Here is a 19,252-nt window from a genome sequence, read left to right as displayed (position 1 = left end):
TGTTTGTACTTCTAGTAGGCATATACACTAAGTGGTCCAGGGTGTTTGTGTGCACCTACAAATTTGGGGTCATGTAGGATTCCCAGTTTACAGAGGGATAAGTAAAGTTCCCCATGGTTATGGTATTTGGTTGAATGCGGAGTGACTGTCTAAGTATGAGCTATGGGTTTCATGAGACAGAGGGTGACCTATAGCTTGCTAGGCTATTGTATGGGACTTTGTCTGTGGTAATCTGGACATAGAAGAACTCCAGTGCATTATCATGTTTAACCAACCTGGAGGTATGCTTGTTATAGCTGTAGATGAAGACACCACCTTTAGTTCCTGTTTGTGTATTTGCTGGTCTATATATGTGGAAGGCACTGGGGCTTTGCACTGCCACACTACTCTCTGCAGCTTTAAACCATGTCTCTGTAACTGCACAGATTCCACATTCTCTAAGGTGAAGACAGCTTGGAGGGAGTGGAGCTTCTTGTTTAGATCTCTAATACTGAGCATTAACACCTTTAGATTTCCTTGGGTAGATTTTGTTATGTTGGAAAGTTTATCAGTTTTATATTGCTAAAATGCTCTGTGGGGAGGACAACATTTTAGCCAATACTCAAAAGCCTAGAGAAGACAGGTGCAGACCACCCCTTGGTAAGGCAATGGAGTTTGTTGACCATCGCCTTCAACACTAACAATTATTGTATCCCCCTAGAATAACACTAAAAAGGAAGCCAATTATTAATGTCAATCATCTTCTGTATGAATTGTGACATCATCCTTAGTGACAGTAGAATCCTGCTCAATGATAAGCAAATACCAGCCCGCGACATACAGTCTGAGAACTCCATATTGTTTCTCTTCATATAGTCTAGGAAGGTATGGTTCAGGTCATTTACACCTATAAAGACTCTGAATCATACCGATACCTGTGGTGCAATGAGTTGATTGCATGTGTGACTTGGCAGATCCTGGCTGCTGATAGGCAACTGACTTATTTTCTCCTTGTTCGGCCTGGTAAGTGGGGCTTCAGTATGCTGTACAATGGAATCCCCTATGACTAGAGTCCTGGGTAGTGTACTGGCTCGCCTTATCAGCTTGGTAGGTGAGGTTCCAATGGGTGTGGCTGTATGTGGAGTGTTTCTACTGTTTGCTTTTGGGTTTGATTTTGTTTTATCTTCTTTTTAGTACTGTGAAAAATAACCTGGTTTTCAGCCTTTGAAAAAAATTATTTTTCTCACAAGGTCAATTAAGGTTTTTAAAAGTGAATTAAAAAAATAAGGTCAGACAAGTCCTCAGTAGAAGTCAAACTCGGGTGCTATAACCACCACTTTATCAGTGTTGGACTCACCAACCAGCTTTCTTTATCTCAGGTGAAGTCACATTTAAACAGTTAATACTATGCTGAGATCAGTACTGTGATGGGGATAAACGGTACTGTTTCTGTCAGTGGTGTTACTGGTCCTACAAGACTTGTACTGAAGTGGTATTTCTGTTAAGTCTCGCAGTGTGCCTTTCAAACCTCATTTACATGTTTGTGTTTTTTTAAGTTAAAACCAGTGGTGTTGCTTCTTTTAGTACTGAATCAGAGTCCTCAAAAACGGTACTGTTTCTGTCAGTGGTGTTACTGGTCCTACAAGACTTGTACTGAAGTGGTATTTCTGTTAAGTCTCGCAGTGTGCCTTTCAAACCTCATTTACATGTTTGTGTTTTTTTAAGTTAAAACCAGTGGTGTTGCTTCTTTTAGTACTGAATCAGAGTCCTCAAAGTGCAGAATCCCTGTCATTTCTTCACACTTTCTGATATGCAATTAATGAAGATAGTGGTGAAATACACATAGATAAGTGTTAGAAAAGAGCCGTATCTTCCGAAGGTGATGAATATTGCACTTGGTTACAAGTAAGGCTTCACATAACTGCTGTTAAATAACATAAATATATTACGAATTGGTGTAAACATTTAGAGCTTAATTTAATTTTCTTGTTCTGATGAGGAATGAACTTCCAAATACCTACTGTGACCCACGTCATTTTTTTTAAACCAAGACTAAATCAGTTTTCTTTTCATTTTTTTCTTTTTAAGTAGTTCATTGAGCCTGCATTTCTTATTAAGGCTAGCAGATTTCATCCTTTTCCAAATGTCTTGTTTAATTTAGTCTACTTATAACAGTATTGCAAGCCAGTGATATCATTTATAGAACCTTTGAAGGTAAACACAGTCTTACCTCTCAAATGCTAAAATTTATGCACAGTTTGGTTATTTTTCTGCCCGAATAATTAGCCTTGCTCTACTTATAACGGTTGATTTTTTCATAATGTTACATCTCTTTAAGGATCTGTGCATTACTAAAATGAATGAGCTAAGCCTACAGAGAGTACTTACCACTAGGAGTATGGTGTCTAATATCTGAAAAACTTATACTGAGGAAAAATAAAGTGTTTCTCTTTCTGACCATGTGCTAAAAATTTCGAGGGACAGCACTGTTTCTTTTTAATGGACAGAAATTCAATGGTGTATATATTAAGTTGAGCTTCCAACTCTTAGCAGTATTACCCATAACTTGTACCACATTTTGAATTCCAGTTATCAGCATTTCTCCTTTAGCATACTTAGCATTATTCATAGTGGTTCTGACCTAACGACTCCTAACCATATTGCCATAGGTTGTACCCCACTTTGAATTATTATTACCACTTTTCCATTACAGCATTTAGCATAACTTACGGTGGTTCTAAAAGTTTTATATTCATTAATGTTCCTAGCTATTAACTATACCAGCTTTTACCAGAACTTACCATTACATTTTACATGTATTATCACAATTATGGGTACTTATGTTGTTCCCACTTATTGTTCCAGTGCTTTCTAATCATCACTTCCCATGCATCCTTCTCCTATAGACCCCTAATACAGTTGTGAGTTGTATTTCTAATGTAAACCACAAAGATAATTGCGGAATCTGTCCCAGTAGTATTTCTGTTCGTTATTTAAATATTGGGAGTATTGTCCTTGGCTTCTCAAGTAGTGTTTTTCTGTAAAGATATATATTTTTTTGCAGTATTTTGGGGTTGGCTTTGCAAGATATTAGATGCTAAGGATTTTTCAGCTAATAAAAATAGGTGCATGTTAACAAGCAGTAGCAATATTCTCTGTTTTAAACTGGCAGAAGTTGCCTCACAAAAATGTCCCACTTTCTTATAGACTTGTGTTATCACCTAAGTATTGAAGTGTGTGACATTTCCAGCACTGAAAATTTTGGCACAGGAAACTTTATGTCCCACTTTCTTATAGACTTGTGTTGTCACCTAAGTATTGAAGTGTGTGGCTCTTTCCAGCACTGAAAATTTTGGCACAGGAAACTTGTGAAATAGTCATTGCAATGAATGTTTTATTGGACAGAGAGCTTTGATAACATACCCCACTATCCTCTTATTTATAATGTTCTAAGAAGTAACAGTACATCATAGCAACTGTACAATAACAAAAGTCAATATTGCACAGACTGTATAACTACCACATTTACAGTATTTGTATTTTTATTTATACAGACCAACAGGTCTGTAAAGAGGCCTGTGCCATTCAGGATCTATCCATTTTATTATGACCTCTAGACTCTGGTATCAGAACTGCAGAATTTCTTCCCCTAAAGTTTCCCTGCCACAGTACATTATGTTTGTGTTATCTCTCATCATTCACGGAATACTTGTTTCAAGGATATAGCAATCCCTTTATAATGCCACTGATGTCTACCTTATATTGACCACTAGTCCATATTTTCAAAGGGTTCTGCCTACATGCATCTGCCCAGGAGAAGCACCAAAGGTTTTTATCCTCAGAATTCTTGATTATGACTTCAAGGCGCTTCTTTTCACAATTCATCACCATGTATATCTCCAATCTGCTGTCCCACATGTAACTTCCTTTTAATATATCTGAAGGTTTGTAAGTGAAGGGAAAATAAGAAAACCAATAGTAGTATTTTTGTCATTGAATACTACATTTAAAAAGGAATTATTTCAAACTGTTTCAACAGTAGAGTTATTTGTAGTATCAAGTAAAATTTTTTTTTCATAGCCATGTCTACATTTCATGGCCAAACTTCCAAACACGAAACTGCATTTCCTTGTCATATGGTTAAACACTTCAAGTTGTACTCATGTATACTACCACATAACAGCTACTTCTTAAAACATTTCACATAATTTGAATGATTTATTTTACTCATATTGTTACGTATTGATGTGTATGGTGTTTTTCCATATGTCACTACTCTGCCATGTTATTATGTGGTTTATTTTGTGTTGTTATAGGGAAGCAACCCTTCAAGTCAGCATGAATGAAGGCCTAAGTTTCATATCAAGTTCGGTTACTATCAGCACAACAAGCTGTGTAAGTTTCATTTAATGTATACATTTTTAGTACTGCTGGCCTCTTAGAAATATGATTACTCGTAAAGCTGCAATAAATTAATAACAGAAAAAGTTATCTAAGTTCTTCTAGAGAAAGCATACTGAATTAAGTCTCGCCTTTGCATTGAACTGCTTTAAGGCCTCTGTATAGTGGAATATTACAGCCTGAAACTGGTGTGGAACATAGAAAAAATATCTGCTGTGTGCAGCTGTAACAGTACTAAGTAGAATAAACCACAAGAAGGATAACAGAGAGGATTATCTAATATTTCCTGATCTGTAATTAAACTAAAATAGCAATACAGAAAATGAAACAAGTAACTAAAGTTAACTTGAGGAAACTCTATTGTATCGCATACATAGGAAGCAGCAGAAATAAGATCCCCCCATCAAATGGCTACACAGTTAAATATTTTACTGTACAAACACCTATCTCTTCCACCTGCATTCTAGCTGCATTCTTAGCTGCTCTCATAAATGGATATTTCATACCTCTCAACTGTCCAGATTTTCAAAGAATGTCCAGATTTTTGCCTCGTATTTTTGGTCTGTTCCTCATAGAATTTTGGTTTTCTGGCAAATCATTGCCAAATCATTGAAGATTGAAGTCAGAAAATAATGACAGACATTTGAGTTTCAGACTTCATACTCTTCAGAAAATTCATGCTAATGCAAAATCTATCAACTTTCTACATTTGCAAGAGCAGAGTAATATTTAAATATTGTTCCTATTTTTGGGCCTTTGTCCCCCATTATATACTGCTTTGTCCAGATTTCTTACTCTTAGAGGTTGAGAGGTATATACACCATTAGTGTTTGGTATGCCACCCCCATACCTATTGTCCTTGCTTTTTCATCCCTGTTCCTGAATCCTTTCCTCTATGCTGTAGTTATGTGTGGACTCAACCATCAGTTAACTCCATATGACAGTGTAACTAGCCCTGATGATCAGATAGGAATCCTGCTGTTTAGATATGTGGTGTCTGCCACCCAGCACCAACTAAACCAAACTTAATTTTCATCAACCTGATATTTAGTCTTTCAGTGATTTCATTTTACTCATTGCTGTTAGCCAGCTGACTGTCCTAACAAACACTCACTCACATGCAAACACACAGAAACAATGCACAGCAGTGTCTTAAGCCACTTCTAGCATTCCCTGTTTTATCCTATGCATGTGTCCGTGTTCCTTCACAGCAGTCCCTGTTTTACCCTACACAGCATTGTCCATGTTCCTTCACAGCAGTCCCTGTTTTACCATATGCATTAGTGTCCATGTTCCCTCACAGCAGTCCCTGTTTTACCCTATGTAGCACTGTCCGTGTTCCCTCCCAGCAATCCCTGTTTTACCCTATGCAGCATTGTCCATGTTCCTTCCCAGCTGCACTTGTTTTACCCTGATGATAGACAGGGTCTGTGCACCCCTCCCAACAGTGCCAGATTTACACTAATGATAGTCTGTGGCGCTTGTGTTCACTCCTACCAGCACCTGTTTTAGCTTAATGACAAACAGCAGTGTATGTGCTCCCTCAAAGAAGCCCATATTTTATCCTACTGATACAGAGCAGTGTCCAAGTTCCCACTGAGCCACACTTATTTTATCCTGATGACACGCAGCAGTGTATCTTCCTGCCCAGTATCATCTGTTAAACTTAATGATATTCATTATTGTCACTCGTCCATCTCTAACATAGATGATGAACAGGTGGGGTAGTTCGTTTATATGCTTTATTGCATAGAAACACATCAGGATGGATAGCAGCATCATAAAATATAAACAAACTGATTAACAGACAGACTTCACAGACATACATGCTTACATCTCAACAGCTTACTACAAAATGACAGTCAGGCTTACACATGCTCAGTATTTACACACTTGTGCAAGCCCTTGGATAGCTTCTTAAAGGTACATACACACACATTGATCTACATCCTAACTCTTAAAAAGATTGCCTTTAGTTGAAAATAACATTGGAGTTAGACATGCATTACTATATACATTAGAAACGAATACAATGTTCATGTCCAAGTTGCTGTTTATCTATAACATGTTCTGGAAATGCGACCGGATCTGGTAAGATAACAACCTGGACTGGGTTCAGCAACAGGGATAGTCTTTGGTGAACAATTTGCATCAGGAACTTCTGGATTTTTCACAAGAACAGGAATATTCTCTGGTACTTCCTCTGGAACTGGAACACTGGACAACTCACTGTGAGATAGAGTCTCTTTCGCACAGGCTATGTGCTGTGGTATAGGCTCGGACACCGGTATCAAATGTTTCAGATTCCGCCTAAACTCTTGAGAATCCTTGAGATTCTGCAATGTACGATCTTGGCTCTGAGCAAATATTCTTCATGACTCCAATCCGATCATAACCTTTGGACATTTGCATCCTTACCACTTCTTCTTCTCGTAATGGATTGAGCAGTTTACTGGTCTTATCGTAGTAGGACTTCTGGGTTAAACACTTCAACAGACCTGTTGTTCTTAACACATGGAACCAACAGTTGACTACTGATTGGTAACATGGTTCTGGTTTGTCTCAACAGAGGTCTCTGGGCAGGTGAACCAAGAGGTTTACCACAAGGAATATTTCTGAGATTCAAGAGATTCAGGAAAACATCACTATTGTTTAGTTTCAACTTCTCTAATAACTGTTTTGCACTTTCAACTGCACGTTCTGCCAAACCATTTGATTGTGGATACTCTGGGCTATTCATGACATGAGTAAAGTCCCACTCTTCTGCAAATCGTTTGAACTGTTGGTTTGTAAGCTGTGTGCCATTGTTAAAAATAACTTTGTGCAAACTACCACGAACTGCAAAATGCTACTTCATCTTAGTGATGACAGTATTGGATGCTAGATTAGGAAGTAGGTCAATCTTGAACCAATTTGAGTAAGAGTCTACTAAAACCAAATAATGTTGACCACTCCACTCAAAAATGTCAGTAGCTACTGTTGACCAAGGTAGTTCAGGAATCTGGTTTAGATGAAGTGGTTCTTTCTGTTGATGTGGCTTAGTACTATTATACACGCAACGGGATAAAAGTACTCTCAATATCTTGTGACATAGAAAGCCAAAATACTAGACCTCTCGCCCTTCTTTTGGTAGAGTCTGTTCCTGGATGACCACACTGCAAGATGGTAATGTACTCTTGTTGCAAAGACGTTGGAACAATTACTTTCAGACCTTTCATAATGATACCATTGTCAGACAAAATCTCATCTTGGTATGGAAAATATGGTTGCACATCTTGAGGTAAACTAGACTGCTTTGATGGCCATCCTTGCTGAATAAAGTGATTGAGCCTCTGTAAAACTGGATCTGTGACTGTTGTGATCTCAGCTCATCAAGACATGTGGAAGAAATATTTCTCACTTTCATGACTTCAAAATCAAGGTTCTCATTCTTATTCGGCTCAGTGGTGTTTTTGGGCGATCTGGACAATATATCAGCAAGATAAAGAAGTTTACCTTTCTTGCAGACAAGAGTGAAATTATACATTAGTGGTCTCAACATCATATGTTGCAATCTGGCTGGAGCTGTATACACAGGCTTTCTCAAAATATTGACTAGAGGTTGGTAATCTGTTTCAGTCTGGATAGTTCTACCATAAACATAATCATGGAACTTGGAACATGCAAACACATTGCCCAAAGCTCTTGCTCTTTCTGACCATACTGTATTTCAGTTTGGGTAAAAGTTCTTGATGAGTAGGCAACAGGATGACCCTCTTGTAGAATGACTGCACCTAGACCAAATTTCAAAGCATCACATGAAAGAATGACTGGCTTGTGAACATCATAGTATCTGAGAGTTGGTGGACTGGCAATTCTCTGTTTCAGGACATTAAATGCTCTTTGATGCTGTTCTAACCAAAACCAGGATGCATCTTTACATGTCAGCTCTCTGAGTGGTGCTGATATTTATCTCAAGTCTGGAATGAACTTGCCTAGATGGTTAACCATGCCAAGAAAACATTGCAAGGCTTGTGCATTATCTGGAGCTGGCATCTCGAGAATGGCTGTTTGCTTAGAAGGGTCTGGTCATAGGCATGAACTGGTAAATAAATGACCAACATAAGTAACTTCTCGTAGTCTGAATTTGCATTTCTGTGGATTGAGCCCAAGATTCACTTGACGTGCTCTTTCCAGAACTTTTCTGAAGTTTCTGTCATGCTCAGCTTCACCATTACCTCCTACTTCTATGTCTACTATAATAGCACAAGGATACCCAGAAAAAAATTGCTCCATTACACATTGAAAGACTTAATTTGCAGAATTTATCCCAAATGGCATTCTCAAAAATCTGTCCCTTCCAAATGGAGTACTGAAAGTAGTTAGCAATGAGGATTTCTTGTCAAGCAAAATTTGTCAAAATGAACTCTTTGTATCTAAGACAGAAAAAACAGTGACATTCGGCATAAGGGCAGTGACTTCTATGACTGTACGCATTGGATGATGAGGTCTTTTTAGTGCTTTGTTCAAATCTCATGGATCAATACCTATTCTGATGTCATCTGAGCTTTTCTTATGAGCTACCACCATGGAAGATACCCACTCAGTTGGTTCATCTACTGGATAAATCACACTTTGTTGCACCATTTTATCTAGCTCAGCGTTGACTCTGTTCTGCATAGCTATTGGAACTTCCCGGGCTGGCCTGATAACTGGACTGACATCTCAATCTAACTTTATGGACTACACAACTGGAAGCTTGCCTAGTTTGTCCTCAAAAAAGATTAAAAGAGGTAGAAAAAATATGTTGGGCAAAATTAGAGTAGTGGTCTTTCAAGCTAACATGATGGACTTCCTTATTAAATGAAAGCAGTCCCATTTTCAAACTGTCTCTGAGCCCTAATAATGACTGGACATACCTCTTGACCACATAAAATAACAAGTTGTAACTTCTCCCAGCATAGTAACATGAAAGCACTACTGAGCCTTCAGTTTGAATTTCTTCACCTCCATAAGCAACAAGCTTTGCACACTTTGCCAAATCAAGCCTTTCACCATTACATACTCTGGCAAATGTTTCTGCGGATATAACATTGCACTTGGAACCTGTGTCATCTTTGAGTTCTATGGGTTTTCCCATTTATCCAAACAGTACAAAATACTTCATTCTTTGCCCTTAAATCTATTGCATTGACTGTTTCATTAAGCACTGACACACCATCAACATAAACAGTAGGACTGCAGCTTTCTAACTGATCGACTTGTTTCCCTTTTAGTAAAAGAATGTGTCCTTGGATTTACAAAACCTTTTGAAATGATTCCACTTATTGCATTTGTGGCATTGCTGACTAAAAGCTAAACATTTTCCTTTTAGATTCATGATTTCTACCACAATTACAACAGTAGGCAATAAAACTAGGTTGGGGCCCATGCTTTGAGTTTGCTGACTCACTCTTATACTTCACTGAGACTGTGAGAACTCTGGAACTTGCTGGAAAGCTCTGAGGTTTACCAGTGAGTGTTGCGGGGGCTACAGTTACAGCCATGTATTTGGGCCTGTTTCTTTTAACCGCATGCTGCATGCTGTCAACATGAGCTCTAGAAGTTACTGGAAGCATGCATTTCTCATTTGTGAGCTTTTCTGTGAGCTTGTATATCTGAAAAATCTCAATGGCCTTAATTCAATGTTAAGTCACTGTCACAAATCAAAATCTTTCTCACAGCATCATCCTTAATACCACACACGTCTGTCTTTTATCAACCCATCCCTTAAATCACCAAGTCTGCATTTTTTTGCCTTATTTCTTAAGTCTGTTATATATGCTTGAAAAGTTTCACCAGGCTTTTGATCCCTTATGTAAAATAAGTGCCTTTCCATTGTAATGTTTGTCTGGGGGTTACACATTTCTCTAAATTTACATTTTAAGCACTCAGGGTCTTCCCTTGACTCGGCCAGTACAAAATATGATGGTTTTCCCCTCTCCTGCAAACAGAGCAGGTGCATACACAAATGAACACTCCCTTTCAATGGTTGGTAGCCCAGCTAAATTAAGTAGAATAAATACCTTTGTACAGTCATCTTTATCAGAAAATGCAGCCTATGTGAAAATATTTTACTCGTGCTCAAACACTCTCCAGTTTTCTCCAGTATTATTGTCAAAAACAAACAAGTTTACTGGGTTTTCGAAATCCATCAGCCATGCTAACAGATTGTGCCCAAACACACTGAAAATATGGCCTTTGTAATTATGTACAAACAAGTACACACAGCAGCTTGTAATAACATTCAAATGCACAACAAACTCTTCAAAATACTGTACTTTGCGAAATATGCTCTGCAATGGCTGTATCTTGCAAATAACTTTACTGTAATACTGCACAAACATGTGAACACTTCATACACTTCTAACTCAGATAGCTTTAATTAACACAAAAAATACATGCTTATCGAAAGTTTCCTTTTGTTTTATTCATTTTTATGTAATTCAAACTTTATTTCAAACATTTTCCGTAGTAATTCAAATATTTTTATCAGGAATCCGTATCGGACATATCAGTTTATTTAAATACCATTTAGAGCGTTCTGTATGATTCGTTTCATATTTGGCAAATAAGAAATTATTTGAGCAAGTTTTTAACATCTGAAATTTGTTTCTGACCTGTTTTGTGAATTATACGTGCAGTAGGGATGATCCACTCCTATGTACACCTCCAATACCAACGGGATGTATCTCGGACTTAAATTGGAGAAACTAGAACTCTTTCTAGTAATAAGTCATTTAGCCATGCCTCTTCTGACATCATGTCCTTTTAGACTTGCCACTTCTGACATCATGTCACTCATCCCTCTCTAACATAGATGATGAGGAGATGGGGTTGTTCGTTTAGATGCTTTACTACATAGAAACACATCAGGATGGAAAGCAGCATCATAAAATATAAACAAACTGATTAACAGACAGACCTTATAGACATACCTGATTACACTTATTTATTTATAGTTTGTTTGCCAGGATAGTCCATTGGGCCACGAGGAGCCGTTTTCAATGGAGTCCTGGGGAGAGAAGCTCCAGAAAAATTACAAATTACATATTTAACATATAAGAGTAAGTTATTAGAGAAATATAATAAGTTTTTAATAGTTTAACATATTAGCACAATGCAATAACAGAAACAGTCTAAATTGTTTAACAGTTATGCTAATTCATGCAGTTAATTTCTAGGCTACTGAATTGTACCATTCTAGGAGTTACGGAAATTCTTAGAGTTTATTAGGCGTACAAAACAATGGGAAGCTATTGTAAATTATAGCTTATAGAGAGTAGTTATAGTGTAGGGAGATTATGTGCAGTGGAAGCAAGAGCATTCCCATAGTGAAGTTAGGTGTGTGTGAAGTAAGGTTTTGAATGAAGAGAGGCTGCTATTGGCGTGGATGAGAGGTGGGAGGGAATTCCAATGGCGTGCCAGAGAGAAAGATATTAGATGTTTGCCTGTTGGATGGGCAGGTTTATGCAGTTCAATTAGATTTTGGGAATTATATCTTAAAAGTCTATTTGGTTGGTGCATTTTAAAGGTGGTGGCAAGAGAGGGACAGACAGAGGGGGTGAAAAATAAGTTTGTGTGTTTGAACAAGTAGAATATAGATGAGATAATTGGATAGCTCAAGCCAATTCAGTTGGTGTAGGGCAGTGCAGTGATGGAAAGAGGATTTATGGCCGGTTACAAATTTTATTTTATTACAGCAAAAGGAGAATTTAGTCTTGAGGGAGGATTGCAGGTTAGTAAGGATAGAGGCACCATATAGGAGGGATGGGATAAGGTAAGTGTTGGTGAGGGTGAACCTAGTGGAGGGAGAGATGTAACGGTTGTGGCAGTAAAGCATACCTTTATTTTGTGTGTTTTTTTATATTTACTTGTAGATGATTATCAAACTTTAGCTGGTCATGGATCAGAACTCCAAGTAGTTTAGCATTAGAGACTATTTCAAGAGGAGTATTATTTTGACTGGTGACTGAGAATGAGGTTTTATCTAGGGTGGTGGTTTTGGAAGCAGTAAATATCATGAGTTTAGTTTTAGTAGCATTGAGTGCTAGATGGTTGTCCATCATCCATTGCTCAGTGGAGGAGAAGGCATCTTGGGTTAATTTAACTAGGGTGAATATAGAAGAGGCAGAGCAGATTATTGTTGAATCATCAGCATATTGGACAAGGTTGGCATTTAGGATGGCTTGGTTGAAATTGTTTATTTATAAATATATTGAATAAAAGGGGGCCTAAAATTGAACCATGGGGGACATCTGTGGGAGTATTGAGAAAAGGTGAGGTGGCTTTTTTCCATCTGACTGCTTGTTGCCTGTTTGAGTGGTTACTGGTAAACCAATTAATACAGGAGTGAAATAGATTTAGTTTCAAGAGTTTAGTGAAAAGAAGGTTAAGAGAGATAGTGTCGAATGCCTTAGAGAGGTCAAGGATGAGAGTGGACACGATGTGGCCATAGTCATGGGCCTTATTAACTGCTTCTAGGAAGGAGAGGAGAGCTGTGGCAGGGTCTGAAACCATGTTGAGTAGGGGTTAGAAGTTGGTTGGTTATGAGGTAAGGTAGAAGCTGTAGATGGATGCATTTTTCGAGAAGTTTAGAAATGGGGGATAAGATAGCGATAGGTCGAACGTTTGTGATATTATTGTTATTACCACCTTTATTGAGTGGAATAATAAAGGCCTTTTTCCAGAGCTGGGGAACCTGACATTCAGCAATAGATCGATTTATAAGAATGCAGATGGAAAGAGCTATGCCTTCTGTGGCAACATTTTGGAAATATGAGGGTATATCATCAGGGGCATTGGAGCTGGGTTTCAATGTTAGTAGAAGTTTTTTATGGTGTTTGTAGGGATGGGGTTGAAGGAGAAAGGAGGAGGTTGGGAGCAGGAGATGCAAGAGGACGGATAGGTGGAAATAAGGGTTGGGAAGCTGAATGGGAAGTGAAGGATGATGTAAGTTTACTTACGGAATCGATAAAGAAAGTGTTAAATTGGGTAGCTAAGTCCAAGTCAGAGGCATCTGGATCAGGGCAGGGGTCTTCTTTTTTGCCAGAGTTGAGAAGGGAGGAGATTCCATGCCAGAATTTTTTTGGGTTGGCGTTATGGTTGGTTTGGAGTGTAGAGAAGTAGGCTTTGCGGTCTGAGATAAGTTTTTTTACTTTGTTACAAAGTGTTTTAAATTCATTAAAGGTGGTGATAGTGGGTCTATATTAGATACTCGAACATTTAAATGTTCGAATCACTAAAGAATGAACTTTAGTGATCAAACGCTTAAATGTTCGAATATATATAAAAAGTATAAAAAAAAAGCAAAAGAAAAAAAAGAAAAACTAAAGGGTGTAAGCAGGGGGGCAAGCCTCCCTGCGCCACCCACACCCCCACTACTTAAATATACCAACTCCAAGATCGCGCTACAGTGTAGGAAATGGAAAGGTTTCCATTTCCGCACTGTAGTACACAAGTGCGATCTCAGAGTTGGTATATTTAAGTAGCGGGGGGTGGGGGGGGTACAGGGGGGCTTGCCCACCTGCTTAAACCCTTTCCTTTTTTTTTTTTTTAAAAATGTTCTTTATATATATATATATATATATATATATATATATATATATATATTCGAACATTTAAGCTTTCGATCACTAAAGTTCATTCTTTAGTAATTCGAACATTTAAATGTTCGAGTATCTAATATAGACCCAGTGATAGTTTTATTTTTGGAGTAACGTTTCCAGGCTTTATCCCGGAATCGCATGGCTAGTAAGCTATTTTTGATTAGCCAAGGTACAGGATTGCTTCTTATGCATTTTGTTTTCAAAGGGGCAAAGGAGTCAAGCAAGTTGAGGAAAGTTGAGTTAAAGTAGGTAACAGCATTTTCTAAGGGAAGGGTTTTCCCTTAGAAAGGGAACACTTCATCATCTCAACAGCTTACTAAAAAATGGCAGTCAGGCTCGCACATGCTCAGTATTTATAGACTTGTGCAAGCCCTTAGATAGTTTCTTAAAGATACATGCACACACATATTGATCTACAATTAGTATCCATACTCTGTCAAAGTAGCTTCACCTAATTTACCCTAGCAGTGTCTTACCTGAAAAGATGAAGGTATATCCCCCATATAACTAAATAATTTCCTTTCCCAAAAAATGGAGTGTATACATTTGTTTGGTGCCATCTATTATTAAACATACTGACTTCTAAGCACGGACATCTGTTTTCCAGTTCTGGTGAGGTGCTGAAGTAGCAGAGAATGTTCTATGTGCATTTTTTCCCCAAAGAAAAATGAATGCTTTAACCCCTCCCCCCATGAATGGGATATACATGCACCTGATTCCCAGGCTGAGCCTGTATTTGGTCATTGGTTGATCATGGTTCTACCAGATTTAAGTAAATAATTATATGTTGTGGTACTTGTATATGTGCTTGGGAAAGGCTGCATGCATTACAATGCTTGTGTGCACCCTAACATTAAATCTGAGTTTCTGACAGCATACATGCAGGATTATATGTGCATGTATCTGTCCTTATTTCCCTGCATGCAACAATCCATAGGAAAATGTAATAAACTGCAAATGATTTATATGCTAGCTCTAAGCTACAAGGAGAGAAAGCCCTGACTGTGATCCAGATATTTTAGGATTCTGTAGTGACCCGAGTGCTGGAGAAGCCATCCCAGAAGGCTGGTAGTAAATGTTCAGGGGTGCTTCACCTATCACTATACAAAGTAATAGAAAAAATAAGTTCACTAAACCCTAGCGTAACAGATTCATAATGTTACTCATTAAATGTTTACCCAAAAGGCTTCAAGTCCTGGCGAGTGAAAGTTTACTGAGTGAAATAATACATCTGTTTCATAAGGATTGTACATGTCACTTTTTTGTTTCAAACTCTTGCATGCAAAATGTAGAAGATGAATAAGAAGGTCATTTGTGACACACAAAATCCCAATGTTATGAAACAAGTTGCATTGCGAATATATAGTTCTCCCATCAAGCAAGGCACGTAAAGAAAATATTGATATATGGATGGGAGCCTAGGCAGTGTTCCTTGATGGTCTTAGGGCCTGAACACTGTGTAATTGTGTTACTTCCTTATTGTGCAATTCCTTATTGTGTAATTGTGTTACTTCCTTATTCTCTTTTATGCTCTCCTATCTCTTATACCTTTGACACTCATTCTGCACCTTCCTACTTTCATATCTCCCCAGCCCTTTTCAACCTCTCCACAAACTGTCTATATTGCAAATCCACCCTCCTACCTACAAATCTAAACCCAAGTTACACAAACTACATCTACGTACTACTGTACTCTCTCTTCCCACTAATAACTTACTCATATCTGAGGATGTCAATCCCAACCCTGGCCCCTCCCCCTCTCCCCTCAATCAAACACCCCCCTTTATCTTCTACCTCCCTTCCTTCCCCAAGCACCTCTCATCATACCCAGCCTCTTACACTAAACTCATCCATATCCAAGTACCTGGCAATATACTCTCTAAATATTCAAAGCCTAACCAACAAAATCACCAATTTCCATGCCTGGATGACACATACAAGCCCTCACATCCTTTTCTTATCTGAAACCTGGCTTAAGCCATATATCATTAACAATGAAATTCTCCCACCAGGCTATATCATCTATCACTCTGATAGATTCCCAAAAAAATGGGGTGGTGTAGCCATCCTCCACTCCAATAGCCTCAGTCTCTCACTTTTCCCCACACCCATCCCTAACTTTCACCCAGCTGAAGTCATCATCCTTAATTGCCACCTTAACCCTCAAAAAATAAATTATCTGTTGCCACCATCTATATCCATCCTGGAAACAATCCACTTTAGAGAATATCTTATCCTGGTTTTCCCACAATATTCCCTATGAAACCCTCATCTTAGGCGATGTTAACCTTGATTGGTCTAAACTGAAAACGGACTCTCCACAACTCAGCATCAACCTGCATGGTTTCCATCAACTGATATCTTTGCCCACCCGCCTCCATAAAAACTCATCTTCCAGCTCCATAATTGACTGGATACTCACCAACTCACCTCACCACTACCACAACCCACTTACCGACCACCTCCCCACCTTAGATACACCATCCAACCCCCCAGATCCCACCTTTATAGAGATTGCCGAAAACTCTCTAATTTTAATCAAGTCCAGTTCAACTCTATTCTACCACCATTGATTGGTCCGTCCTTAAACAAATCCCTCTCAATCATGCAGTTAGTAGGTTCAATAGCATCTTCCTGAATACCCTGAACTCCCTTGATCCCTCTAGGAAGGTTAGAATAAAACCCAATTATGCTGCCTGGCTCTTAAAGGAAACAAAGTCCCTTATGCTAAAACGGGATATAGCTTGGAAAGCTTGGATCAAAACAAAGGAATTCCCTCTGCTACATAATTATAGACACCTCAGAAATCATACAAAAAAACAAACCAATAATGACAAAGTGTCATTTTATAACTTTGCCCAATTCAATAACAAATCCAACCCTAGCAAGTTCGGGTATACTATTAACAAAATTCTCTCTCCATGCTACCCCTCAACTCTCTGCCCCTACCCAAATACATCACCTCTGGAAACTGCTACTTTTCTCAATAAAAACTTTATTGAAACCATTCAAACACTCATACCTTCCAACTGTAACACAAATTCTCTGCCTACCCCTCTCAATCCATCTAACATACAACTATTCTCTTTACATCCAGTTCCTACTTCGTACATCAGATCTCTTCTTCACAAGCTCAAACACTGCTCTCCCTCCACTGACAATCTACCTGTTATCTTCCTCAAACCTGCTGCTGACTCCATTGCCTATCCATTATCTATACTAATCAATAGATCTATTCAGTAATCCACCATCCCTACCCTATGGAAATCCTTTTTCACTATTCCCCTGCATAAAGGTGGAAACTCTACAGACTCATTTAACTACCGACCTATAGCTATTCTATCTCCCCTCTCTAAGATTCTCGAAAAATGTATCCACTCACAACTACTCAACTACCTTCCTCCAGCATAGCCTCCTTACTCCCACTCAGCATGGTTTCCGTCCCAACCACAGCACAACTACTGCCCTCTTATTCTTTACACATAACATTGCCGCGGTCCTAGGCAATAACAAACTCGTATGCCGCTTCCTTGACTTTGACTTTTCCATAGCCTTTGATACAGTCTCCCATCCCCTACTGCTATCTAAACTTGCAGACCTCAATCTATCTTCTTCCTCCCTTGCCTGGTTCTCCAGGTACTTATCCTGCAGGTAGCAATCTGTTAAATGGCTTCCTTCCACTTCTCCATTCATACCTGTCCCAAACGGGGTACCACAAGGTTCCATTCTGGGTCCCCTCCTATTTAATGTCTTTACCAATGATCTCTATACTTCTTGTAAACAATCCTCCCTCATCCAATATGCAGACAACTTGACTCTCATTCTCCATCTCAGACAGCATCTCCAATCTCCACACTCTTACTCAACAGGCCTTCCTATCCACTGAACAGTGGTTGTCCAGGTATCTACTCATTCTCAACCCTAAAAAGACCAAACTCATTATTTGTCCCCCAATCTCTCTCTCACCTTAAATCCACCTTTACTATTACTTCCTCTAATAACACTGTTATGCAACCTGTAGCTCACACTAAACTGCTTGGGGTCATCATAGATGATTAACTCAAATTCAACGTGCACATCCTCCAAAACATAAAAAAGACTCGCCAGAAACTTGGTTTACTGTATCGCAAAAAAAAAAATCTAACTACAAATGCCAGACTATCCCTTGCACAAGCTCTTCTCCTCCCTTCCCTTCTATATGCTACCCCAGTACTCACCAACATCCAAACTACTACTTTAAACAAACTCCAATAAACTTACCACAAGATACCTAGATTTAAAACAGAATCTCCATACAATACACATCACTGCCTTGCCCTATATACTCTCCACTGGTTAGAATTCCCCCATCTTCTACTGCCGTCACAACTTCAAATGCTACACTTCATTCTTTACAAACCTTCATCCTGCCCTGCTTTCTCTTCCTTCATCTCTATCTACACTCCTCTGCGGACTCTCTGTACCTCTAATCTGCAACTACTAAAAATCTACCAACCCAAAAAAAACAGCTGGCAAACTTCTGTATAAACACTCCATCACCCAAGCCTGGAACAAACTCCCAAGAGACATTTGTTCCTTCATTCATTTTAAAGAAAAACTCAAACTTCATCTACTTAACTCCAAAATATGTCCTTGTCAAGCCCCTACTTAAGCTCCCCACAATCCTACTATATACCTTCTCGGTCCTTCCACATACAGCCAAGTTCTCAACTATTGTGGATACTTATTAAACTCTACAATCAATACTGTTGGACTTAACTCTTTTGTAAATATGTAAATATATATTTTAGTCTGTAAAAATAATGATATGCATATATCATGTGTTTGCATTTCAGCTTTGTGTCTCTAACGTTCTTGTACAACTGATTTTGAACATATTTTTCACTCATATGTTTGATTCTCTGTAAACTGTGGTTTTTTGGAGCTTTTCTCCTCAGGTCTCCACTGAAAATGAGCCACAAGCCTAGCTAGACCAACCTGGTCAATAAATAAATAAATAAATAATGACTATGTAACTCCAAAAACAAGAAACACAATCAGATGTTACTTTCTGAGCTAATAAGTATAGTTACTGCTTCAAGAAGACTGCAAAAGAAAGAATGCAATATTTAAATATTGATCTCAAAGATCCTTATCTTTAATAAAAGATCAGCAGGTACATTAAGTAGTGCTAGAGAATGGGGGTAGACAGACATGATAATCAACATTCAGTGACCCACAATGGCCCTGTGAGGCAACAAACAGGA

General features: G+C 38.5%; 1 protein-coding gene across 1 annotated transcript in view; it reads left to right on the top strand.

The window, feature by feature from the left end:
- Positions 1 to 19,252, top strand: part of ANTXR1 (ANTXR cell adhesion molecule 1) — a 1,493,128-nt gene that overhangs the window by 897,052 nt on the left and 576,824 nt on the right. The window contains exon 12 of the mRNA XM_044083028.1: positions 4,296 to 4,374. Within this exon, the coding sequence (XP_043938963.1) occupies positions 4,296 to 4,374 (79 nt within the window). The remainder of the gene's footprint in view (positions 1 to 4,295; positions 4,375 to 19,252) is intronic.

The sequence above is a fragment of the Protopterus annectens genome, chromosome 9.part0 (genome assembly GCF_019279795.1).
Source record: "Protopterus annectens isolate FY-2018-M chromosome 9.part0, PAN1.0, whole genome shotgun sequence".
NCBI lineage: Eukaryota > Metazoa > Chordata > Ceratodontiformes > Protopteridae > Protopterus > Protopterus annectens.
The sequence above is the reverse complement of the archived record's forward strand: the minus strand, read 5'-3'. Positions and strand labels throughout refer to the sequence as shown.